Genomic DNA, 25,849 nt, shown 5'->3' with positions numbered 1-25,849 from the left:
TTCCCATCTCCCATCTCCTGACACCTCCCCTCCCTTCAGGCTGTCACCTTGCGGCAACTATGGACCCAAGCAAGCTGCTCAATACTTCCCAGCACCAAGACTCCCCCCAAACCCATAGCAGCTCCATCAACTAACCTTTAATGTGCCCTCCGTGGGCAGAACACTGGTGATAAAAAGGTGGAATTGAATCTGAATACAGGAGGCCTGCCCTCTCTGAGACTTTCTACCTGTGTGACCCAGTGGCATCTTGTGTTAATCAGGGTAACATCGCCTCGTGGTGAGGCTGCTCTGCAGAACAAAGGCATTAAAGCCTGTGAAAGCCCCCAGCTCAGGGCCAAGCTCAGGTGGCCCCGTGGGCACTGACAGTGAAGCAGGCCTCACACGTCGCAGACAGAGTATCTGTCTCGTATCTACGAGGCTGTGGCTAGGCAACACTTTGGGGCAAAACCCAGGAGTGCCACAGGAGCTCAAACCCAGCTGAGGTCAGTGGGCCAGTGGGGAGGAGGCGGCGGTGGAGAACACCCAAGGAGGGCATCCCCAGCTGGGGGCAGCGTGAGCAGAGGAGCGGAGGAAGGAACGTACAGGGCATTCTCAGGGATGGAGAATTAAGTGGTCTGCCTGGACCAGAGGGCAGAGAGGGCTGGTGAAGGATAAGGCTGCAAGATGGGCAGGGCCTAGGCAGAACTGCCTTGACCGGCTCCCTGATCAGGCGGGGCTTGCCTCTGCCCACCAAGCTGCCATTGAGGCTGTGCAGGCAAGGGAGGAGATGTGCAAAGTGGTGTATTAAGAAGATTAATCTGGCTGCAGCAGTGGCAGTGTGCGACGGCTCTGAGGGGAGAGATAGAGGCCAATTAGGGGATACTGCAGAGGTCCAGGCAGGAGGGCTGAGAGCCGGCTCTGGCAGACAGTGATGTGCCTTTTGCAGGGGAGGCGTGAGGGGGTGGACAAGCCAGGCCAGAGCTGAGTGGAGGCTTGTAGAGGTTACCCCACCCTGCCCAAGGCCCACACCCAGCCCCCATCTTCTCAGCTCCCACCTGCTCCCCTGACCCTGAAATCTCTGCTCCCCAGTTCAACTCGTTGGCTCACCTCACCTCTGCTTTTGGGAGGTCTGCCTGCTACTCCCACCCACCCAGGAGAGAGGGTCCAGGCAAGTTACCATGATGGGGAAAGGGTCACTGGGTCAGTGGGAGGCATGCCTTCAAGGTGGTGTGGGAAGTTAAGGACACCTGAGTGGCAGGAGGTTTCCAGGAAATCCCACAAGTCTCATCACACAGATCATGGCTTTATTCTTCATCAGCCCCTGGAAGTGCTCCAATGCGGAGCCTCGCCTCTCTGAGCACACCCCCCTCCATCACTCCCATGCTCCCACGGATCGATGTCATCGTGCCCCTTAACCAGGGTGTCTTTAGCCCCTCCCCATTATCTCCTCCAGCTCCCCCAAGCCACCCCAAATAAACATACAAGCTGAATAGACACAGTGCACCTCAGTGCTTGCCCAGCTTCAGACAGCCGCCCAAGGCCCCTGATACTTAAAATTCTGGAGCCTCAGTCCCTGCCCCTCACTCGCCCTGAGCCTCTAGCCTGGAGCCCACAGGGGACCATTTGAAGGCTGCCTTCATGACGCCGACGTTCAAGGCCTCCTGCCTTGCCCGGCCCAGCTCCATCCCAGGTAAGTCCCCACACCCTCCTCTGCTGGCTCTGCAGCAGCTCTGGAATTGCTGAGCACGGCTAGAGATAGTCGTGAGCCTGAGCGATGGGGCACTGACTCCCCGCTGGTGGCCCTGGGGCTGCTTTATCCCTTTGGTCACAACCTAGTCCTCCCTCACTGGAGCTCCACCTCTCTCCCCCAGGAGCTGCCTCGAACCTTCCCTACTCCCAGCCTGGCCTCCTGCACCCTACTCACCTTTCTTCCTCTCTCAGAAAGGGGCTGCCCCTCCTGCACCTGCACTTCAACCTGCTCCCCTGCTCTCCAGGCTCCCCGGGGCCCTGGTCCACCAGCTGTCCCTGTATCCCTCCCTCACCTCTCCAATCTCTTTCTCCTTTGCCTAAAAGCAGAAACATTTCATGTGAATCCAGAGAGAGCCCATTCACCCCTCTCTCCAGGGACCCTCTTCCCAGCCCTCCTCTTAGTGGATGCTTCTGCCGCTTCTGAGTCTGTGCCAGCCCCTCCTACCTCCTGCCTCCTGCCCAGCCTCCCCTGGCTTCCCAGACCCTGTGCTGGCCACCTCCTGCCTCTCCTAGGGCTCCTCTCCAGCTGCCTTTCTCCCTTCAGGCCAACATTCCTCAGAGTTCAGTCTAAGCCCACTCCCTCCCCTTGGCTCATTCCCTCCACCATCTCCCACCTCTCCAGCTGTCACTGGGGTGTAGACGACACTAAGCAATCTCCCTCCAAGCCCCTGGCTCCTTATCCAGAGAGCCAATGCCTGCCTGACAACCCTCCTGGAATGGCCCACAGCCATCTCAAACTCAGCACGTCCAAAACAAACCCTCTCACCTCCTCTCCCAAACCTGCTCCTTCTCCCAACTTCCCAGCTCCATCATTCTCTGGTACTGTCTTGGAACCTTGGCGTTATCTAGGATTTGAGCCTGCCCTTCATCCCTCCAGACAGGAAGGGGCCTGGGCCCACAGATCCTGCCAATGGAGTTATATCCTAGCCACCCCCTCATTCTCACAGCCACAGCCTTACTTGGGGCCTTATTGCCTCTGATCTGAACAACAGAAATAGCCTCTGGGCCCCTCCCCCATCCAGCCTGCACCTACTGGAAGCTCTGGCTGTCCTCAGCACTGCTGGACTCATGTCACTCCCTGTTCAGACACCACAGGGCAGGAGTGGGGAGGCAACATAACTGTCCTCCCACGCATCCCATCCCACCCCGTGCATTTCCCCTAATCCCTCCCACCAAGACCTCCCTGCTCCTACCCCCAGCTGTCAATCCCGTTCATCTTTCAAGGCCCCTCTCAAAAGCCACCTCCTTCATGCAAGTCCCTCACCCTGGCTCTGCCCTGACCCCTGACATTCTAGTATTCTATTCCAGCATTTGTGGAATCGAGGGGTCTGGAGCCAGGAGATGACTGAAAGAATGTTAGCACCCCTTAGCAGACGTCTGCAAAGCAGCACCCCTCTTCCTCCCACACCTGGAGATCTTCTGAAAGTCTGGGGCCAGGTCAGCTGTAAAAGCCCCCAAAAGCCTTGCTTGGCCCCAAGCCTCAGCTCCTCAGCCAGAGCTCCTCTACCTGGAGGCCAAGGGGCAAGCTTGGGTGGGAGGTGTCCATAAACCTTTGCCCTCAAAGGCCACATTTGGGGTGTTTGTGCAAGGTGCATTTTATGGGACAGCATCTCTATCTTTCAGCAGAATCAAAAAGGAGTCTATGACTCCCTTCCAAAGTTAAGACCCACCAGATCTGGACACCCCCCTGCCCCAGCCGCAGCTTCCCTTGCCTTGAAAAACCAACCTCACTCACCTATAAATAGAAACCCTCTCTGGACATGTATCTGGAGTGACAAAATGGGCCCAGAGTCCAAGCAACAACAGAATCGTCACCTGCCCTGTCCTCTCCTAGCCTGCAAGGACCCTCCCCCCTCCCCACATGCTATTGTCCCACTGTTGTTCCTCTTCTAGAATATAAGGTTAGCACTTCCCCCATCCCTGTGACCCAGAGCCAAGGAGGGAATGATTAGGAAGCTCCCTGTCCCCAAGACCCCATCCCTGTACCCTCCCCTCATCCTGGAGGGGCCTGGCCACAGTGCAGAGCCAGGCAGGAAACAGGTTCCAGGACAACCCCTTTTCTGAGTTCCGACAGCCTGCTGGATCCAGTACCAGGATGGCCCCTAAGCACCTGGTAAGCAACCTGTCCCCCAGCCCAAATCTGCTCAAGCCCCAATGCTCCTACCCAGGCAGAAACCCAGGATTTGTCCTTGCTGTCCCAAGCCCCCATATCCAGCTGGTGTTGAGTCTTGCAGATTCAGCCACCTGCCAGCTCTCCCCAGCCCCCTCCTCTCCTCTCCATCTCCAGACAAAGGCGTAGTAGGAACTGCCTAGACCACCACAGAGGCCTCTTCGTTGGTCTCCCTGCCTCCTGCCTCCTGTCTCCTCTCTCTCCTTCTACTCCTCATATGCCTTCCAGAAGACTCTTTTTTTTTTTTTTTTTTTTGGTGGCTGGTCAGTACAGGGATCTGAACCCTTGACCTCGGTGTTATAACACTGCACCCTAACCAATCGAAATAACTGGTCAGCCCAGAGGACTTTTGATAATACACACCCTGGTCATATCCTTGACCTACCTAAAACCTTTGTTGAGAACCTATCACCTTCAGGATAAAATCCAAACCCCTTCCTATGCCTCTCAGGACTTGGCCCTGAATTTTTTCCAACCTCACATCTTGTCACTTGCCCAGTGCCCCACTCCTTCTGAACACCTTACAAATCTCTCAGGTTTGGTCCTCTCCCATGCTGGTCCTCTCCCATGTTGGGCCTTACCCTCCATCCATTCACTGGCTTCACCACACCCTTCCTTCAAGCTCAGCTCAGAGATCACCTCCTACATGGAGCCCTCCCTGAATCCTTTCTCCAGTCTGGCTCAAGGGCTCCTTCCTGTATCCCTCTCTGATGCACTAATTAATGTACCACTTTAAGTAAATGTGATTATTTACTTGCCAGTGACCTCTTGCAGAAAAAGGACAGTGCCTTAGGCCCATTGGTGTGCTGGAGCTGTCCTGCACCAGCTCAGGACAGCCAATTGTACCCATCTCTTCCCAAGTCCACATTCAGTGACATCACGTGGTAGCCTGAAATCAGCTACGATGGGAGCATTTACACCATGGAAATGAACAAATGCTACAAATCAGGGCTTTTTGTTGAAGGGCTAGTTGTGAAACAGTTATCAGCATGCTACTGCTTAAGCCCAGCTCTGATGCACAGGACACATGTGGGGAATAGATAGGCTACATACATAATTCACCAGAAGTTCTGGGCTCCATGCACTGGCCCCTAGTGACTGGGGCACACATACGTGCTTGATCTACATCAGATCACATTTCCTACCTCCAGTCCTCTTCTCACTCCCCACTCAGTGTCCTGTGTCCCTATTCTCCTCCCCAGTCCCTCTGGGCAAATCAATCCTGCCAGTTCTCTGCCACTGGTGGTAAAGTGGGGAGAGGGGAGCAGGGGAGCAGGGACAGCAAGAGGCCAGCCTTGACAGGGTGGGCTATGACAAAATGGGTGCTCCCTCCTAAGGGGCTGGTGGAAGGGGACGGGGGACCATCATCCCCAGCAGGAAAACCAGATGGTGGGTAAGGCAGGTGACCACAGAAGAGGACAGGGCCTGGGGAGGGCCCTGGGTCCCCCCAGGGAAGCACCAGCAGCACCCTCCCCAGTGCTCTCCAGTCTGGTTGATACCAGGATCAGTGGACACTATCTCCTCATTAAGGACACCACAGGGAGATGGAGAGGCCCCGCGCGCTGCAGTCTGCTGACGCCCTGCCCGCTGTCTCTCGGCTCTTCCTCAGCGCAGCTCCACCTCTCTCTTGCAGTCAGCTCCATCGGAGGCCCTGTCTCCCCCTCCCTGCCCTGTCTCTGTCCTCATTTACATCTGGGTCTCGGTCTCAGTCTACAGCTCCGTCCCTGTATGTCTGTCTCCCCCTGTGTCTCTGTGCCTCCTCCCCCGTGTCTCCATCTCTTCCTCCATATCACTGTCTCCCTTGTCTCTGTGTCTCCATCTTCCCCAGCCCCCTCCCCCAGGTCTCCGTCTTGCCCTCTGTGCCTCGGTGTCCCCCAACCCCCGTGTCTCTGTCTCCTCCTTTCTATCAGTCTCCTCTGCCATGTTTCCATCTACATCTCTGTCTCCCCCCAGGTCTCCATCTTCCCCCGTTTGAGCCGCCTCTGCGTCTCTGTCTCTCAGCCCCCCACATCTCCTCGCTCCCTTCCCTGGCACCCCCCCTCCCAGCCTGCTCAGGCTTGGGGCCCAGATGGTGGGACGTTCACGCTGCAGTGCCTGCAAGCACAGGGCCATGGCAGCTTCTGGAAATTCTTACCACCCCCCTGCCCCTGAGCCTGCCTGGCAGCAGTCAGTCACCTGCCCAGCCTGCCAGGGACTCCTGCTCACTCCTATGGGGGCCTTAACAACCAGGTATTGGGACAAACTCCTCCCTGGAGCAGACACTGCCACCACTGAGGGAGGCCTCCCTGATGCTGAGGGCTTAGGGGAAGCCATGGGGGACCCAAGGCCCCCCTTTCCTAGGGAACTTGGGCACAGAGATGCTGCAGGTACTCCTGAATGATGGCTTTAATTCTTCTGCAAAAAAGCATCCTTCTTGACATCTCACTGAAAGCCCTCTTGCTGCAGCCTCATCTGCTCTTGGTCTGTGATTCAGCTCCTTCCCAGTGCAATCAAAGCCTCCACCAGTAGCATATGGCTGGGCAGGGACTGTTGGGCGCACCCCCTAAGGGTCAGAGGAGGGCACTGAGAGCTGCCCCCCTAGGGGAGGAGCACCTGACCACGGCCAGAACTGGAGTGAAGGAAAGAAGGTTGAAGTTCAGGCTTGGGGAACCAGGCTAATGGGAGGTTAGGGGCATCACCAGGGTCCCGGGAGCAGAAACTGCTGCCACGCCCTCTCACATCAGCCTAGCAGTGCAGAGCAGGGCATGTGCACACACACCCACATCCCACACAGCCCAGACACAACGTGCCCACCACAGTGCCATGCACGCCCACCTGCTGGCATTGCAGCTGGTGTCCCCCTCGCCTCCATAGGGAGGGAACCTGCATAGCCACTGGGTTGGGGGCTGTGGAGGCAAGAGAAAGGGGTGCCAATGGGATGTGATGGTAATGGGGAAGGCATGCACCTGGTAGTTTGAGGTAAGAGCTGAGAGCTCACAACATTGCAGAGGTCAGTGGGTAGGGGTAGCGGGCTTTGATCCCCCTGAAAAGTTAACATTTCCCTGTCTGCTCCAGCCCCGGCTTGGGCCTGTGCTCCCCAGACTCAACCCCAACCCCTCCCTTTCTCTCCCATGTGCCTACACCACTCCACAAAGCCCACCCGCCCTCAGCCAGGCCCCACCTCGTCAAGATGCACCTTCCATGGCCTGCTGGCCTGATGCAGGAGCCCCCTCCACACCTCTGGCCCTTTCATGCCTCTGCCCCTGATTGTGGAGGCATGGAGGTAGAGTAGCCCATAACCTCAGTTCCAAAGCAGGAAATATGGGGTTCCGGAGACCCCGTCCCCTCCCTAGGAAGACAAGAACACCAGAAGAGAAGAACACAGAAGGATCTGGAAACTGCAGCACCTGCCTACTGGCCTCCTTTTTCTAAGACTCAGCCAAGGGGCGACTATAGGGGAAGAAGCCAAGCCCAGTTGTGAGGCTCCATGGTGCCTGCTGTGACCCACACCATGAGTGCAGCCCCAGTGTGAGCAAGGTCCCCCGTGCTGCCCTTTCTGTCTCTACATAGCTCTGAGTTGGAACAGCCTCCTCCCCCTCGGCCCAGATTCCATTGCTTGCAGCCACTGGCCCTACAAAATGAGCCTGCTCCCTCTTCCACATGACAGCCCTTCAAATATTTGAAGACAGCTCGCCTGTCCCCGCTGAGCCTCCTCTTCTCCTGACTAAACATTCCGGTTCTTAGAACGATTCCTCAAATGCGATGGTTTCAAGTCATGTCGCCGAGCTGGGCGCTCTCACTCACTCAGAACCACTCGCTTCACAGTCAGGATCCCAGACCAGAGGCCAGGATAAGACTGCCTCCCTCCTTGACCCCAGTAGGCCCTCATTCCACCCAGGAGCAGCCACCGAGCCTCCACTCCTAACCCTGACCTCCACGACCCCCTCCTGCCTCCAATCAACCACACCCCTGTTTCCAGAGTCCGGTGAATGCTGGGGATATCCAACACCTCCCCTCCCTGCTACACCTTCTCCAAAGACCCAGATTTCTTCCAAATGCAGATGCTCATCACTTCTCCACATCCTCCAAAGCCCACCTCCTCTGAGAAGCCTTCCCAGATAGAACGTGCTCTGCCCCTGCCCTGGGCAGCCTCCACACTCAGAAACTGTGTTGCTCTCACGGGCAGTCACCCTGCAGAGAATCCCCACACATTGCCCAATCGCCCTCCTCCCCTCCTCCCTGCCTTGCAGGCTGGCAGCCTGGAGCACAGGAGATGGGAGGGGAGGGAGGTAGAGACCCCAGCCCAGGGAGAAGCACTGGCAGGAGCCTGCCCTTGCCCACACCCCTACCTGCTCGTGGTATTCAATGCCCATGCTGAGCGTATTCACCAGGATGGCAATCATGATTCCCCGGCCAAAGTACTTGCTATCCACAATCTTCCGGAAGGTGTCACAGATCAGCCTCCAGAAGGCCAGCACAGAGTTGGGCTCTGCGTCCGGGCCCAGGCTCCGTTGCCGCCGGCTGTGGGGGTCCCGGAGGTCGCTGTGCTGGGCATCCTGTGTAAACTCATAAACCGCCTCGCTGTCTGAGTCAGGCGGCTCACGGTCAGCGAGCTCCACCTCCCCTGACCCTGCCCGGGCACAGTAGGGGCAGCTGTCTGGACCGCAGGCTCCACTGTCTGCCTTCAAGCAAGGGCTAGAAATCTTGCAAGAGCTTTGGCAGGTGCCTAGAACAGGAAAGCAGAGGTTAGAGCCTCCAGGGTCTCTCACCTGGGGCTGCCCTGCCCTCGGAGTGTGCATGAAATGAGTTATGGATTCCGGGATGTTACAGTGATGGGGCGGGCACTGGGCACTTAGTGGGCCAGGGGTGCTGAATGCCCTTCAATGTGGGCAGTCCTGAACAACAAAATGCCCCAAATGCCAATTGCCAGTCAATGTTGAGTGTCCTAGGGCTTAGGCAGAGATGTGGCCTCCATTTCCTGTAGGTCCTGGACAGCTTCTATGTCCCAGCAGCCTTCGGCAAGAACCTAGACCATCTCTCCTTCCCAGGGCAGCAAGGCCTGCATCGACACTGCTCTCGGTAGCATTTTCCAAGGGATCCTTAAGTACACACACACTTGCACTCATACACACACTGGACATGTGCACACACGTGCACTGAACGCACACACTCACATACACATACATGTATTGTGTGCATATACACACTACATGCGCACTACAATATATGCACACATGCATGCACACACCAGACACATATGCACACAAACACATCCACACCGCACAATGCCAGACACATACACGCACATGCACGCGTGCATGTCAGGAAAGAGCACCACACCCGTGTGTGTGTGCACCACACCTACACACATCAGACACATGTGCACACATACACACGTGCACACTGGATCCCTTCATGCACGCAAACACATGTACACACACTAGACACTCTCATGCACATACACGTGGTGACTTATCCCAAGACATTTATAAAGACATTTAAATCCAGCTTTGATGATAGAATATGAGAACTGAAAGGAACCTCAGAGACCACCCAGGTAAAGCATGCACATGGAGGCACCTGGCTCAGCGCCCAGGCCCAACATTATCCCTCCTGACTACATCTGCACGTGGGAGGGCATCAAAAGCGCCCACTGACAATAATGCTGAGCCCAGCCCTGCCTTTTACACAGGAGGAAATGGAAACGTGCATGCGTATGACTGTCCCACGTCCCATGGCAGGGTAGTGGAAGAGCTGGCATAAAAACCTTTCAGTCTGCGTTCTGCGATAGCACCTTCTGGTCCTAGCCCACATTCCCACGTAACATCCCCATGAATATCCCACTGCTCCCCACGCGCCACATCCTTCCTGAAACACAGGGCCTGGGCTGCAGCTACAGTGAACCTGTCTGATGGGGGTGGCCCACAGGCACCGAGGCTCTCACTCCCCCATGACACTGGGTGTTCCGCCCATCAGACCAGCAGCTCCTGAGGACTCTCTGCTCCAAGCCCTGGGTCTCTCTGCGGGGAGGGAATGAGACTCAGGTTTATGGAAGTCCCCTTAGTGTGGGGCATGATGCTGGACACAGTCACACACCATTTCCCCTCTAAGTATTGCAAAAGGGAGCACAGAGTGTGGGCCTCAGGGTCCACCCCTCAACAATGGCACAACCTTGGGCAAGCCACACAACTCCTCCATGCCTCCTTTTTCTCATCCATACAATGGGAACACTAAGAAAGCTTATCACCTAAGCTGTCGAGCACCCAGCCACTGGGCAGCAATTGATAGGTATTATTACAAACAGCGCAGAGCAGAGCACACAGCAGCTGCACATTACATGATAGTTATTGTTGTTATAACATAGGAATTACAATTCCCATTTTAACAGATGAAACAATTAGGGCTCAAAAAAGTGATTTGACTGGCTGAAGGTGCCAAGGCCAAGAGAGGCAGAATGGAAATCTGAGCCCTGGTCCCTGACTCCAGACCCCTCGTCCTCTCTGGGACACCACCCATCCCCCAAATAGTGCCCCCACCTGGAATTCTCACCCGTACTCTGTGTCTCCAGCAGCTTGTGCATGGAGCTGTAGGGCCCCAGTGGGATGTTGAGGCTGGTGAGGGTGGGAGGCCCGGAGCTGGGTGCCACCTCTACTAGTGCCTTCTCTTTCAGCATCTCTGGAGGAGGGCTGGTGTGCACAGTGGGGTACACCTTCCCGCTGCCCACAGTCCTGCCCGATGCTTCAGATGGGGACCTGGGAGGAGGCGCCTGGCAGCGGACTGGCTCCAAGTGGCAGTCAGCATGATAGAAGCTGTGCACAGACTCTGCACCCCCCGGAGGGCCCCCGGAGAGGGCAGGTGTCGAGGGTGGTGGTAGCATGAGCTGGCGGGACCCATTGGCATCTCTGTCCTGGATCTCTGGGCTGGCCCGGGGGGCCCTGAGTGTCCCGTTGCCCAGGTGGTAGTGGTGATGATGGTGGTGGTGGTGGTGCACTAGGTGGTGGACAGACAGGCGGCGGTGGGAGCGAGAGCAGCTGCTGCTGGGCTGAGGCTCTTGGCCCCCAAGGGCCACGGGGCTGCTCAGCAGCCCGGCCCGCACTCCCGCTGCCCGAGAGAGCTGGGCCAGTCTGCGGGCTGCTTTACGGAGGATGTACACTAGGTACTTGAGCAGCTCCTCATAGCAGCTGCCAGGCTCGGAGAAGCTGGCCAGGGTGCTGGCATTGGACAGGAACCGCACACGCTGCTCCCGCATCAGCTGGCTTTCCCGCTGCTTGGTCTCTGAGAACTGCGTGGCAATCACCACCAGGCACAGGTTGATCATGAAGAAGGAGCCCACCTGTAGGGGTGGGGACAGGAAGAGGAAAGGCCCTGAAGAAAAGTGAATCACAGTGCCAGCCACCACATACAGTGAATTTCCTACGTGCCAGGCGCCAGGCTCAATTATTTTCCAAGCATTATCTCATTTTATTCTCATGACAGTCTCAGGAGGTGACGCTATTATTATCTCCATCTGACAGATGAGGAAACTGAGGCTCAGAGAGTTCAAGGAATTTGCCCGAGATCACTCAGCTAATGCAGAGCAAGGCTAAGGCCTGAACCAAGCTCTATGAAATTCCAAGGTGTTGGTATCGATCATGACCTTTTCCCACAAGGTTATCTCCCAAATTCCCTGCCCCTAAACACGCACATTTGGGGAGACTGTAAGCACCCCTCCCCAATTCCCATCGGGAGTGGAGAAAGCTGTGGAAATTAGTGTGATATTGGGGACATGGGGTTTTCAGGTTGGACTGAGCCATTGAGATCTTGGCACAAACACTGCTCACAGACTCTTGCTTCTAGTTCCAATTCTAACTGTGTGACCTTGGGGTGAGACCCTTATCCATGGGGCTTTAGAATCCTCATCTGAAAACAGGGACCATTGGCCTTGCTGTAGCCCTTTTCCTTGTGCCCCTCCCCTACCCCAGCCAAATGAGGGACTGAACCCCAGACCCTACTGACTAACTGAGCTGCCACTCCAACTTGCTCACACTCCCCTGGTCCCCTTCTCCATGCCTCAGTTTACCCAGCGCTTTGATATGGCTATTGCTTGGACAACAATCCTGAAAAAAGGAAATGAATATTTATGGTGACAAAGCAGATTTTTTTCTAGCTTGTGTCCTAGTAATTATGATAATTAGCTTCACTAGTGCGATTCCAGAGAGCTGTTTGGAAAGGTTTGTCAAGGGGTGTGTGGGAGGATGGAAACTAGTCCCCTTACCTCCCTGTCTGCTTCCTCCCCTCCCCCAAGCCCAGGGGAGCAGCACAGAGAAAACCAGACTTCCCTGAGGTGATGGTCAGGGATGAAAACAAGCCTCCAGCCAGGCTTTGCCCCAAGCCCAGCCACTCTTCCGCACCAGGGAAACTTACGGAGGCAGGAGTGGGTGGCCTTGGGGACTTGCTCTTTCTCAGGACCTCCTCTCTGTCCCTCACTCACCAGGAGCCACTATTCTGTCTCCACCTCGCCAGAGGTTGTCCTATGTTCTGAGTAGATATTAATCTCTTTCTCTCAGTGTGTGTCCCTTTGTCTGGCTCTGTCATTGGCCCCTCGGTGACATGGAAAAAGGGCCAGACCTGGAGTTGGTAGCCTGGGATTGAATTCTTAGCTCCAGCCACTTATTTTCTCTGTGATCTTGGCCCCGTGACCAACCCTCTGGGACTCCGAGTTCTCATTTAGAAGATGGGGACCACAGTCCCTGCACTGGCCACCTCCAGGGTGACTATGAGGATAAAGGAGGCAGCCGGTGTTACAATACACATCAGCAGTGTATTGCTGATCATCCCAGAGGGATCAATCCACAGCACAGACAAAGCACATGGTGGGGTCAGACAAGTGAGGAAATGTCAGTTTCCTCATCTGTAAAATGGAGATGATAACAGGATCACGATGAGGATTAAATGCACCAGCACACAAAAAGTGCTTTGAGCAGGGGCTGGCACATAGTAAGTGCTCAATAAATATGAGCTATAAGTGGTAGCAATTAAGTTATTACTATGAATAGTAGTGGTTAAAACTATTAAATATTGCTGCCTTTGCCTCTGTCTCTTGCCTTCATAAAGTCCTGGAATTTCTGAGCTAGAAGGGATAAGAGATCACTCAGTGCTTCTCAACACCAACTGATCAGACTTTTGGTTGGAATGATTTCTTGCTTGCAAATATTTCAGGATATTTAGCATCTCTCTCCTCTCCCCCCAACTAAATGCCAATAGTACTCCCCTAGTCCTCATAAAAAGCAAAACCGCCCTTTGCTATTTCCAAATGTCCCCCTGGGGAGGCGGATTATCCTAGCTTAGGAACCATCCATTTCACTGATGAAGGAACAGAGGCCCAGGGTGGGGCTGTGGGCCTTGTGGGAAGTGGCTCGCCCAAGGTCATAATAGTAGTAAGTGGCAGAGTCAGGCCTTGACCTTGGATTTCCTCCTGACTGCTAATCTGGTGTCCTTCCTACTACATGACAGATGTCCTCTAATCGGACTTGTCCTGAGAGCTGAGAATTCAGACTGAGCAAACTCTCCCCTCTCTGGACTGCCCCCCTCTGTGTCCCCAGGAACCCCATCCCCATGGGGGCCTGAAGAGTCACTCACGATGATGAGGAGGATGAAGTAGATGAAGTTGTAGAAGGAATGAGCATCCATCACAAAGTACATGATGTCGACCCAGCCCTCCAGCGTGATGACCTGGGGAGGTTGCAGAGGGGTGGGCTGACTCTGGGCCCACTAAAGCCTTCTCCAGCCTAGTCCAGAGGTCAAAGCCTCCACCCCAACCCGGAGAACAGCCACTCCAAGCATGGACTGTGTCCTGGGACTGGTGTTCTGGGGACTTTCCTGGGTGCAGGCTGCCCCACCTGGAAGATGGCAATCCAGGCATAGCCGATGTTATCGAAGTTGATGGCACCCTTGAAGGGGTTGTGCTCCCCGGCAGAGCAGTTGGTGTAGTACTGGTTCCAGTTGACACAGGTGGTGTTGCTGGAGCTGTTGTAGGCCTCGTAATCCAGACCACAGGGCTGGCCGCCGCCCCCCTCCCCGCGCAGCGTGGGCACGCTCCTGCAGGACCGCATGCCGTTCTCGCGCGGCTGGGAGCAGATGAAGGGGCTCTCATCCTCGTTCTCTGTCTGGTAATAGCGCTCCAGGTCCACGCTCAGGGGGCTAGGGGGTGGAAAGGGGACAGGGATGAGTCTGGGGAGCAGGGCTCTGCACAGAGAGGGCCCAGGAAGGGAGAGCTGGTGTGAGGACATCAAGCATGCAGGGAGAGCAGGGCAGAACTGAGAGCAGGAGACAGGCAGGGGCAGGGGCAGGGATTTGTGGGCACAGACAGGGGGAATCCAGGAGTTCAAGGGCTGAGCAAGAAACTACAGAGTCAGGATATTGGAAGGTCACATCCTAGAGCAGTGGTATGCAAACATTGCTGCATGTTAGGATCTCTGGAGGAGTTTTTTAAACCCCTGTATCCAAACCCAAACAAGTGAAATCAGAATCTCTGATGCGGCACCCAGGCATCGGTAATTTTTAAAAATCCCCAGGTGAGGGCCGGCCCGTGGCTCACTCAGGAGAGTGCGGTGCTGATAACACCAAGGCCCCGGGTTCGGATCCCATATACGGATGGCCGGTTCGCTCACTGGCTGAGCGTGGTGCTGCCAACACCAAGTCAAGGGTTAAGATCCCCTTACCGGTCATCTTTTAAATAAATAAATAAATAAATAAAATAAAAAATAAAAATAAATAAAAATTAAAATCCCCAGGTGATTCCAATGCATAGCCAAGTTTGAGAACAAGGTATGTTTCAGATTTGAGAACAGATATGTCAATAGCAACAGGAAGCAAGGGACAAAGGGAGGTCCCAGCCCCGTGATCACTCCCAGGTCATCCCCGCTCCCCACCCACCACTCACAGGCTGAAATTCTCAGGGAGGAAGCATCGATTGCGAAGCAACCCTGCCCACAGCTGGACGCCGACGATGCCGAAAATGAAGAAGACGAAGAAGCAGAGCAGCAGGACGTTGCCCAGCATGGGCAGCGTGTCCAGCAGCAGTGTGACGAGGATGCGCATGCCTGTGGGGGCAGAAGCCACGCTGGGGACGCCAGGCTGGCCGAGCTAGGCTGGCTGCCACAGCCTGGCAGCATTCCCAGAGGGGGCCCACCGGGGACTCTGAGGCTGAGACGACCCGGCTCAAGCTGGAGGGGAGACCAACAGACACCTCTAACTCCCCAGGCAGTCTCTGCAGCCCCTAGCCCCTCCCCACTATCCTTCATGGCCCACCCATATTAGTCTGCACATTGCCACCAACAATGAGCCAGAGTGACTGTGGCTTCCAAAGCTCTTCGTGCGCTGTGTCCCCCTCACTCTCCCAATGCCGTCATAGTATGGATGATTGCACCCCAAATTTAAGATGAAAAGGTAGGCTCAGAGAAGTGACTTGACTTGTCCAGTATCACAGAGCTGCTAAGTGTAGATGCCAGGATTTGAACTCAGGCTTTCTGCTTTCAAATCCCACTCCCCAACACACACACACACACACACACACACACACACACACACACAAATACACATACACACTCCCCTCCCACTTCCTTCTCTCACCAGACGTGGTCACTTGACCTTTCTAAGTTATCACCACCAGAATCACTGGGGAAACTGAGGCAGAGAACTCCAGGAGGGATGTTAGCAGGCAGAAATCTCACTTTGAGAGCCAGCTCCTCAGCAGGGGCCAAGATGTCCTGCGCTTCACCATGGTTCTGAGCCCCCCTGCCCTGAGTCTGTTCCCTCCTTGGTCCAGATCCCCAAATCAGGACCTGAAGAGACACAACACTGTCTTCTCAGGAGTCCATCAATTAACAACGCCCCTCCATGGGGAAAGCCACTGCAATCCCCCACTCCCCAAAAGCCCGGTTAGGAATACTTCCCTCTCTCCCCACTCCATATCTAGGACCGAATCAGCTCAAACAGCCTAAACCAGCCCTCAGTCCACCAAGCCCTTGTCAAGCAGACAGATCTCTAAAGTCTGATTTCAACCTCCAAAGTGCCACCTATGGCCCCTGCCCCCTCCAAGGCAAAAGCTTCTAAGCAGCAGCTAATTAATCCTCTTGGGGACTGTAGCCGCCCTGCCCCTGCCCCTGCCAGCCTAGCCTTCTCATCAGTCCTTCTCCCCCTCCTCCCGTCCCATCCCCCTTCAGCTCCTCTGAGCTCCAACTGAGATCAATTCCTCAGGGTTTGCATTAAGGGAATTACACTAGTGGTTAGACAGAGTCCTATAAATCTGCCTGCCATCACCTGGGGCAGGAGAGGAGGCAAGGCGTGCCCCTCCTCTGGAGCTCCTGTTAACACCAACACACTCCAACCCCAGAGGACACACTCAGCAGCTCTGCCCTCCCAGAGGTGGCTGAATCTCTCTTCTCTCCTCTCTCTCTCTCTCTCTCTCTTTCTCACACACACACACACACACACACACACACACACACACACACACACACACACACACACACGGAGTGAAGGGAGCTGCTGCTATGTCAGACACACAATCAGGCACAGAGCCCCAGAAACATGCACCCCAGCCCCCAAATCCAGGGACCGCAGCAGGGACCATCTGCAGCTTGTGTAGGTTGGGGAGTTGCAAAGGGGGCCTGAGCAGGGGGGGCAGGATGTAGGGGGAGCTGGAGCTGCCAAAGCTTTGCTGGCTCCAGAAACCAATGCGGTTTAATTTAGATAATGGTCCCGGCAGTCGCTGCCACGCAATGGGTTGGAAGGGTGTGGGAAAGAGGAAGGGGACACAGCCAGTAGGTAGGGTGAGGCATGGAGTGGCCCTGTCTTGAGAGAAGCCATGTTCAGCATGGCTGTGCGGTCTCACCATTGAGACCCAGACTGCATGAGAGGCTGTCCTGGCCAGGAAAGGCCACGAGCACTTTGTACTTGCTCCTCTTGGCCTGTAGTCTCTCCAGGCCGCCCCTGCTCCCCCAGGAGAGTTGTCATCTAGCTGAAGGGAAAGGGTCATCTGAGATGTTTCTGAGACTCTGACCCAAAGCCAGGATCAAATGGCACGGGCTCTTCCCAGGTAACTCTCCCAGGGCCACAGCCGGGGCAGAGGTTCCACTGGGTTCCAGTGACCTTCTTTGATGGTGCCTGTGAGTGGTCAGGTGAGGACCTGGTGGTAGGGGTGGGTCTGAGATTTCCACATTTCCTTGTGGGGCTCTCTGTCCAGGGGCTAAGGGCTGAGGGGTCACTCACTGGGCACCCGGTTAATGGCCCTGAGTGGTCGCAGCACACGGACTGTCCTGACAGCTGAGAAGCTGACGTTCTGCAGGTCCAGCGAATACTCCAGCATCCTGCAGGGAAGGGCCCAAAGGGAAGCCCTTTGAGACTGAGGCCACCATAAGGTCAAAAGAGGTTGGTGAGGAATCCCACCATGCGGGAAGCAGGACAACCTCTGACTCCTCCCTCTCTTCCACCAAGGGACCCTGAAGATCCCTCCAGCTCTCTGAGTGGGGGACAGGGCCACCCCCAAGCCAAGGACAGATTCCCTCAGAGAAGAAGGCAGAACAGGGAGGAGGGCCGTGGAATTCAGAGGAGAACAGGCCGGGAGTTAGAGGCAGGACCCTTCGTGGGTAGCCAGGGAGAAGGCAGAGCTATAACTGGGCTGGGGGCGGGGGCGAGAGCCTAGAACCCTGGCCCTGGGGAAGGGGCTGGTCTAATCCACTGCTCCACCACCCCCAGCCCGGGCCCTCACCCAGCAATGACGATGAAAAAGTCAAGCCGGTTCCAAGTGTCTCCCAGGTAACACTTTTTCCCAAAGATGCCCAAGGCCACCATCTTCACCACCATCTCCACGGCAAAGAAGGCGAAGATGAAGTCATCAAAGGCCTGACATGGGGATGAGAGGCTGCTGAAACTGAGAAGGGACACCCCGCCCGCACCCCAGCCCCCACCGGTTGGGTCAAGGCCTCTTACAGAGGAGTCAGAATGTTAAGATCAGCCCCTGCCCCCTCAATCCCCCAACACACACATGCACACTCACCTGCAGGATCCGGCAGCGCTGGGAGTCACAGGCGATGTCCTCGCACGGCCGGAACATGCCCAGGGTCACACAGTTGAGAAGGATGACCAACATGCTGATGCGCTCGAACCAGGTATCCGGGCAGTCAAGGAAACAGCTAGCAAGGGCCGGAGCTGAAGTCAGCCCCCATGTCCCGCCCTAACACCTGCTTGGTGATCTCCCAACCCCACTTGAGATGTAACCAGCTGTGATGGGGGGGCCCTGGCCTACATGTCATATCAGTCCCCAGGCCCAGGCCCACCTTGGTCATCTCACCCCTCTGGACTCAGCTTCGTCATCTGTAAAGTAGGAAAAGCCACAAATACCCTGACTATTTGCACATGCCATTTGGGGAATAAAATCAATCATGCTTGTGGAAATGCCAGACACCAAGAGTCTGCTGCTGAATCTGAATCCTATCTTCCTACCTCACGGGGTAGATGTGAGAAACAAGTGAGATCATGGAAGTGAATGTGTTACCCAAACCTAAAGTCGGATTATGCCCGCCTTACAGTTTACCAAGCACTTTCACACAATGCCACAGCTGATGCTCATAACAGCCCAGGAAGTATCCAGAGTACATCATTTTATTTCCCAGAACCCAAGGAAACTGAGGCCCAGAGAGCCCAAGCCATGTGCTGAAGGTCGCTCGAGAAGCCAGGATGAGACTGAGGTTTCCAAGCTCCTCATCTACAATGCTTTCCTGTGCTCAGGCAGACAGGAAGGGGGCTGTCATGACTGCCCTCGGACCAGGTGGACAGGCAGAGGGTTCCCAGCTGCCGTACCCCTTGCCAGAGCACTGGAGCCCAAGGCTCCTTCTTCCACTGCCAGCTTCCTGGCCTCTCAAAGCCCTCAAACAGCCTCTAGACACATTCGTGCATTTAAATATCAAGGACCTGCTCCAGGCTGGGCACCGTGATAGGCAGAAGCCCCAGGCCATGCAGAGTAGACAACATCCCACACACAGCCATATCACCAGCATACCTTCTTGCCCAGACCAGCGAAAGCAGCAAGGAGGAGTGAGGTTCTTTCTAAACCTCTAGTCTTTCCACATAGTGGGTTCTATTAAGAGGCTCATTCTCATCATGAGAAGAATGCACAAAGTGGTCTCTGGACCTTACAAGGTTCCAGGCCCTAGACTGGGATAAATGACCATGCAACTTACTTTCCTCAAGGAAGATATGAGAGGGGTGGGGAAGAGCAAAGAGGCTAAAATGAGCCAAACTGAGGATTGAGGAAAGGAGGCCACCTAGGGAATGGCAGCTGGGAGAGTAGCATGGCAGCCCCCAGCATGACCCACCAAACCAGGTGCAGGGGAGCCCAGAGCAGATGGAATCTTCCTGTCTTAACCCTGCTTCTGGAACCAGAAGGCTTTGGCCAGGTGTGAAGAGACCAGCAGGAATGTCCAGGGACCCAAGGACCTTCCTCCCAGCAGGTCCCAGCCATACCCAGTGTCTGTCCTGAATCTCAGACCACACCCCTTCTCCAGAAGCCCACAACTCCCTCAATTGCCTCACAGCCCTCCTGCCCCCCTCCTCTGTCATCCAGGCCCTTTTCCCTCAGACTCACATCCCTGCCCACCTCCTGTCCCCAGTACCCTAGAAGTCCCAAGGCACTGCAATTCTCCTAACCTCCACCCTCTACAAGAAAAAGAGTAAAAAAAAAAAAAGTTCTAGGTTTTTGGGGGTAAGTAGATGGGAGGGGGAAAATATAAAGAGTGCTCTGTTTCCATGGAGCTGTTTTCCTGAGTGGAGCTGGAGCCCAGTGGATCTCTCCCCAGAATGGGGGTCAGCCAGGGGTCACCCCGGAAAAAGGGGGACAGAGAGGGAGCCCGCATTTGGAAAAAGAAGGACACAATTACCCTCAAGGAGTGGTTTGCTTTCCCTCATGCTAGCCTTCTTCTCTCCTCTGCAGAGGAAGGGGTGGGGGGTGGGGGTCTGGCAGGGGCCCCTGTGAGCAAATGTCTCTCCATGGGGGAGGGTGGGTAGTTCTCCTGGGAAGAGAGGCTCCTGGGCCATCTGTTTGGGCCCCTCTAATGGCAGTGCTTCCACCATGTTACAGTTTTCTGTGTGCTGTCTTGTCCCCCTTGCCAAGCTGTGGGCTCCTGGCAGGCAGGGGCTCTCTGATACATCTTCATATCCCCTACAGAGTTTAGTGTAGTACCTGGCATGTAGCAGATGATCAATACATGTGAAGAATGAATGAATGGATCAATGAATGAATGAATGAGTCAATCAATCAGTCTCCCTGCCTAGAAGCCAGATGTGTCTCCCCATTCATGTTTTCCTGCCTTGTTTCCCTTGATAGTGATGAATTGATTATAATTATGAGGGGGAGGGGCAGAAGTGACCTCACAGAGAAGCTGCCCCTTCTTCTGTACCCACATAACACATGCTCAGACGGGGGCCTTTTATAGCCAGAGTCTGCCTCCAAATAACCCCACACCCAGCCCTTAACCACGGAAGCCCCTTCTCCAGGGTCCTCTTAGCAATTCAGCCGACTGCCAGGTGCATCCTGCCCACTTTCTCTCTCTCCACTTCATTACAGGTAAGCATAAATGGACAGGAAAGAGACCAAGGCAAAGGAAAACTTAGGACAATCTGAACAGAGAAATAATTAATGGGGGGAGGGGTCTTTCACCCTTCTCAGGGTGGGGCTCATTTCCTTGGGAACACGGCAGTATGTCACTGTATGATGTTCTTTTGTTGTCATAACAACGGGAGGATGTGTCACCAGGTGGTGTGAATTTGTTGCCATGGTAATTAAAGAGACCCCTCACACACGATCTCCCCTTACCCAGGCTGCTGTCTTGTCCTCATGCAGGGAAGGGGAAGGGAGGAGACCCACAGGTTATCAGGTTGGGGGGAAACCATGTGACAGATCCCCATGGTAACCAAGGGAACCGGGGACACTGGTTGCCATAGTGACTATGAGAGACCTGTGCAGTCACATGTCTATTGTTGCTATGGTGACTGTCCGGGTTGGAGTGGATCCCAAAGGGGGGGGTAGGAGAGGGCAGGATCTTTCTTCTCCCCACAACCCACCATCAAAAGCAGAGAAAAAGGAAATGGCAGAGAGATGAACCCCACTTCCATCCCTCCTCCTTTTCTCCCTCCTGGGAGAGAGAACTAGAGCATCTTATCTCCACAAATGAGTCCTCTCCATGGGGCTTTATCTAGATAGAGCTCTTGCCTAGCCTGGCAGCTGTAAGGGTGAGGGAGGTGGGGAGAGGAGGGAAGTGAGCTGGGCACCTCCAGGGGCACAAGGGCTCCAGGCAAGAACTGGGAAGGGAAGCTGGCCCTCCAGCCACCCCATTTCCTCCTAGGAGTCTGGAAATCTGAGACTGAGAAATGTGGAGGAGGAAATGGGCCTGGACCTAGGAATCCTGGCCTTCTAATAAGAGTTGGGGAGATGGGGTGGGGGAAAGTCCCCGCCTCACCCATCCCACAGAGGGGCTGTTGTCTAGCAGATTCAGCAATCCCCAAGGGTGGGGGGGATAGAGGAGCTCAGCATTGTGGTTGGTGATGGGGAGGCTAAAAGGGGGATTCCCCCAGACGAGCCCCCACTCCTATAAGCCTGTTTTCCTGTGTTCCCTCACCCCCAGTTCCAGCGTGTGGGTGTGTGGGGAGAGAGGTTTCCAGCTGAATTGAAAACTGAAGCCCGCAGAAAGGCAGCCGCCCCACCCAGAGACAGAGATGTGAGACTCAGAGACACAAGAGAGACGGCCCACTGGAATCTTTGGGAGGGGAAAGAGGCCAGAAATCCGATTCAAACGTCTGTGACTGTGTGTGTGTGTGTGTGCGTGCGCGTGCATGTCTGCGTGTGTGAGTCGTTGTGTCTGTCGCCATCCTGGCTGAGGCAGGCAGGGCGGGGTGGCAGCTGGGGCGGGAGCAGGCGAGGGGTGGGGGGGGCTGTGTGGTGGGGGTAATCCCAGGAATTGCTCCAACTGGCACTATGGGTGCTGGGGAGTCCCCCAACAGTGCAGGGGAATTGAATGGGTGGGAAGGAGTGTGTATGACCCAGAAGCAAGGTGGGTCAGAGACAGAAAGAGTGGGGAGGGGTTCTCTGGTCTCCCCAACCTCGTTCAATGCCCCAGTGCTAGCTCTCCTCCCCGGAATCCCTTCTGGAGAGTGCAGCGTTTGGAAATGAGAAGAGGGAATTGGTGAGGAGTCAGGAAGAACCCCCCCCCCCCATTTCCTCTGAGGACCAAAATGGAGAATTCTCCCTAGGTAAGAGACACAGGCACACTTGGGGCACCGGGACAGTGGCAAGGAAGGCTCCAGAAACTCCTGGTGCCCCCGCCCCTCCAGAGGCACACACAGTGACGCACAGTCACACACTCACACTCACTTCTGGAAGCCATTAGGGCTCCTGCCATTCAGGCCTCCCCCTTCTCCTCCCCCCACTCCTGGCAGGCTCCCCTCTCCCCCTCTGCCCCCCTCACCCCGCTCCCCCTCTCTCCTCGGCATCCCAAATGCCAGCCTGTGATTTCCAAATGAGAAAAAGCTGTGTTGGGCTCGGAGCTTGGAGAAACTCCTACACAAACTTCCAGATGTGACACAACAGCCAGAGAGGGAACGCTCAGGATCTCCTTCCCGGGAGGGGAAACACACTCCCTCACACTTGAAGAAACACACATGGGCAGGGCCAACACATTCCCTTATAACCTGGGAGGAAGGCGGCCTAGTGGCCTGCCTGCCACTACTCTGTTCTCTCCAACACCAAAACATGCATTTCGGGGCCCTCTTTCTTTTGCAGGCCTCCCTCCCTCTCCAACACACACACACACACACACACACACACACACACACACACTCACACACACACACACACACACCATTTCCTACCTGGGTCTAGATCTCTCTAGGAAACCTGATCTCTTAAAGAGGATGAGAGACAAGGGGACCAAAAAAAGTATGTGCCAAGAAAAGCCTAACTTGCTTCAGTTGGGGGGGGTGCGGGGAGATGGGAGTGTCCTCATGTCCCTCGGAGTCAGAGGTGCACAGGGAACCTGATGGAGACAAAGGAGGTGTCACAAATACCAGAAAAAGAGAAAGGAAAAGACTGAGGCCGAAGAAGCGATTTAGAGCCCCTCTGGCAACAAAAATACAGCTTTCCCATGGCACTTGGGTAGGATGGGAGTGGTGGGGTGCACAGGTTTGGCAGTCCCCTTGCCAAGAAATTGTTCGCAACCCATCCGCAGCCAATCCAGGTTTAGCTGCTTCTCCAGACCTAGTGATGCTGCTGCCCCACACTCCAGACTACCGCTCCCCCGAGGTGAGCCTGCTCCCCCACCGCGGAGATGAGCGCTGGGGTCCCACCTCTCTTCCCTTGCTTCAGCCCTCGCCACTTGCCCTCTTCCAGAACCCCTCAAGGAAGGAGTCTGCCTCAAGACCTTCCACCAGCACCGGGAGATAGGGCAGGGGGAAAGAGATGCTAGCCTGAAAGTCTCTTTTGGGGGGGGGATGGGGATGGAAAGGGGAGAGAAGATCTGTCTACCTCCCCTGGGGCCCCTGAGAAGGAGGAGATAGGGGCAGGTGCTTTCTCCCATTCGTGGAGGGGCAGGTGGTTAGGAGCAGAGAGGAGGGATGCTCAGAGCCCATCCTCAGTGACATTTGTTCCCCACCTCTATCTCTCTCTGCCATGGAGAAAGGGGTCTCGGGATGGGGGCTCAGAGCTCAAGATGTGACTATTCAGCAGGACCAAAGACCTCTGAGGCCCCCATCTCTCTTTCTGAAGCTCAGAAAGGAAGGAAGAAGGGTCAGGAAATAGAGAGCGGGTATGATGAGGGGAGCTTCCCAAAGATCCACGGGGTGTAGAGGATGGGGGTGGGGGACACCCAAGCTCACATCCCCGCTTTGCGCACTAGAGGCAGCAGAGCTGCAGAGAGTGAGGGCGGATGGTGCTTCCCGCCCCCCTTTCCCCAAAGCAGAGTCCCAGCTGGATTCTCAGGGGCTACAAGAGAGACCTGGGGTCTCCCACCCTGGGTCCCACAGAACCTCTGAGCTGCAAGGAAGGAGCCAGGAGAAGCTGTCAAGCCCTGGGATTTCAGCACAAATCCTCCTCCCCCCTTTCCTTCCCTCAGTGGCTGCAGGACCTACCCTGGAGCTGGCAGCTGGACACTAGTCAAGCAGCGCTTTGTGCTAGGGGTTGAGGGGGCTGAGGTCTCCCCTATCACTGCAGATTGGGCAGAGGGTAGGGGGGCAGTGCTAAATCCATTTCCCTGTAATGTGGGGCTTGCATTCCCCAAACCCATCCGTGGAGTAGACACTGGGCGGTGGACCTGAGTCTCCCTCCGCGAACACACGCACAGTCTCACTGTCCCCCTAATACTTTGGCAGGGCTGAGGTCCCCCATACCTGCTCTTCGATCCTCGGGGAGCACTCTTTATTTGTGAAAGGGGAGGGGTAACTTGGGCTGACTTAATCCCATCCCCCGCTTGCCAAAGCTCTTGCCACAGTCTTTCCCTCCACAAGAAAAAATCCGGCACAAAACTCTCCAACCCAACCTTAAGCTCCCCGCATCGAATAAAGAACTGGGGCGGAGGGAGGCACCCCGGCATCGGGCTCCGGCTGAAAGGGGCTCCACTCCAGCTCTGGGGGCAGACCTCTCCCCTCCACCACATCTTGTTCTCATTCTGCGCCCCTGACATCAGCCGCCGCCGGAATCTCCTTGTTGTGCCTCCAACCCGCTGGGTAGGGGGCGGGGGGGAGGGGGAGAGGACCTGGTCCCCGCCCCCCAGATCTCCCTCTGGGTCACTAAAAACCTCAGCCTCGAGGACCAGGTGGGGGGCTCGGACCCTAGAACCCGCCGCTAACTTTGGGGCGGGGGCAGAAGGGAAACCCGGTAGACTGCGGTTCCCCCTCCTCCGTCCCCGCAGCTTCCTCCCCACCCCACCCCCCAAACTCGGAAACCAAACCCGGCTCGCTAACCGGCGGAGAGCGGAGTAGAGCTCCCGGGCTCCCGAAGCTTCCCACATCTGGAGGATGGCGACCCTCCCCTGCCCACATCTGGAGAGCATCCAGCTGCGAACCAGCGGGGGACGTCTCTCTTCTCCCGACCAGGAGGACCGAGGTGTGTGTGCCGCGGTGGGATCCGCCTGGGGTACCGACCAGACCCGACTCTGACGCCCCCTCCCCTCCTTAGCCGCTTCCCTCTCATCTGTCCACCCTCCGGGCTCGCTTCTCCACTCCCCTGACCCTCGGTCCCCTCCGGCGGCGCGGCCCGCCCCCCTGCGGACCCCCGAGCCCTGCCGTCGTGCCCCGAAGGATATGGGTTACAGACCGTGCGGAGACACCAGCTCCGCGGGCGGCTGTCCTGGCTCAAGTAGAAGAAAACCACCGGGGCCAGCGCCGGGTACGGCAGCCCCTCTGCCTCGGAGTTCGCGCTGCCCGGGTCCTTTTCCGCCGACCCCGGCCCCGGCCGGCCCCCGGCCCCCGACAGGTCGTTGAGCCGCATGAAGCTCCGGGGCTGTCCCGACTCCTCGGCGCCCGCTCCATCCTCCTCCTCGTCCATCCTCTGGCCAGCCGGGGCCCCGGGCGGTCCGGAGAGGGGCGAGCGGCGCCCCTCAGAGGAGGTGTCCTCACGCAACCGGGGGGCCCCGGCGGGGGCGCATCTGGGGGGCTCTAGGGCGCAGGCTGAGCCCCCGGGCGGGCCAGTTCAGCCCAGCTCCCCCTGCCCGCAGGGGCATGCTGCCCGCGGGGCGCCGGGTAGCAGGGGAGCCCCGCCCGGCGCCAGTCCCGCTCTCCCTGGGCTCCCGGGGCCCCCCGGGCCAGCCGGCCGGTTCCCCCTCACTTTGTTCCGGCTTCTTCGCTTCGCGCCCAGGCTCCGCTTGCCCGATTCGGCGCTACCTTCGGCGAAGCGGCCCCGACAGGGAGAGAGAGAAGGGGGTCACCGGCGGCGGGCGGGGGCTCCGG

The 25,849-nt window shown here is 56.3% G+C and overlaps 1 protein-coding gene across 28 annotated transcripts in view; it reads right to left on the bottom strand.

Moving 5' to 3' along the window:
* CACNA1G (calcium voltage-gated channel subunit alpha1 G) overlaps window positions 1-25,448 on the bottom strand; it is a 62,984-nt gene extending 37,536 nt beyond the window's left edge. For all 28 annotated transcript variants that reach the window (XM_063109783.1, XM_063109776.1, XM_063109779.1 and 25 more), the window contains exons 1-9: window positions 25,207-25,448; window positions 17,916-18,027; window positions 17,628-17,761; window positions 17,129-17,226; window positions 14,799-14,958; window positions 13,756-14,056; window positions 13,496-13,588; window positions 10,427-11,210; window positions 8,227-8,603 (exon numbers count right to left, since the gene is read on the bottom strand). In XM_063109783.1, coding sequence (XP_062965853.1) covers window positions 8,227-8,603; window positions 10,427-11,210; window positions 13,496-13,588; window positions 13,756-14,056; window positions 14,799-14,958; window positions 17,129-17,226; window positions 17,628-17,761; window positions 17,916-18,027; window positions 25,207-25,448 — 2,301 coding nt within the window. The remainder of the gene's footprint in view (window positions 1-8,226; window positions 8,604-10,426; window positions 11,211-13,495; window positions 13,589-13,755; window positions 14,057-14,798; window positions 14,959-17,128; window positions 17,227-17,627; window positions 17,762-17,915; window positions 18,028-25,206) is intronic.
* Window positions 25,449-25,849: the final 401 nt, after the last annotated feature.

The sequence above is a fragment of the Cynocephalus volans genome, chromosome 10 (genome assembly GCF_027409185.1).
Source record: "Cynocephalus volans isolate mCynVol1 chromosome 10, mCynVol1.pri, whole genome shotgun sequence".
NCBI classification, from domain to species: domain Eukaryota; kingdom Metazoa; phylum Chordata; class Mammalia; order Dermoptera; family Cynocephalidae; genus Cynocephalus; species Cynocephalus volans.
This window is presented reverse-complemented; position numbering and strand designations above follow the sequence as displayed.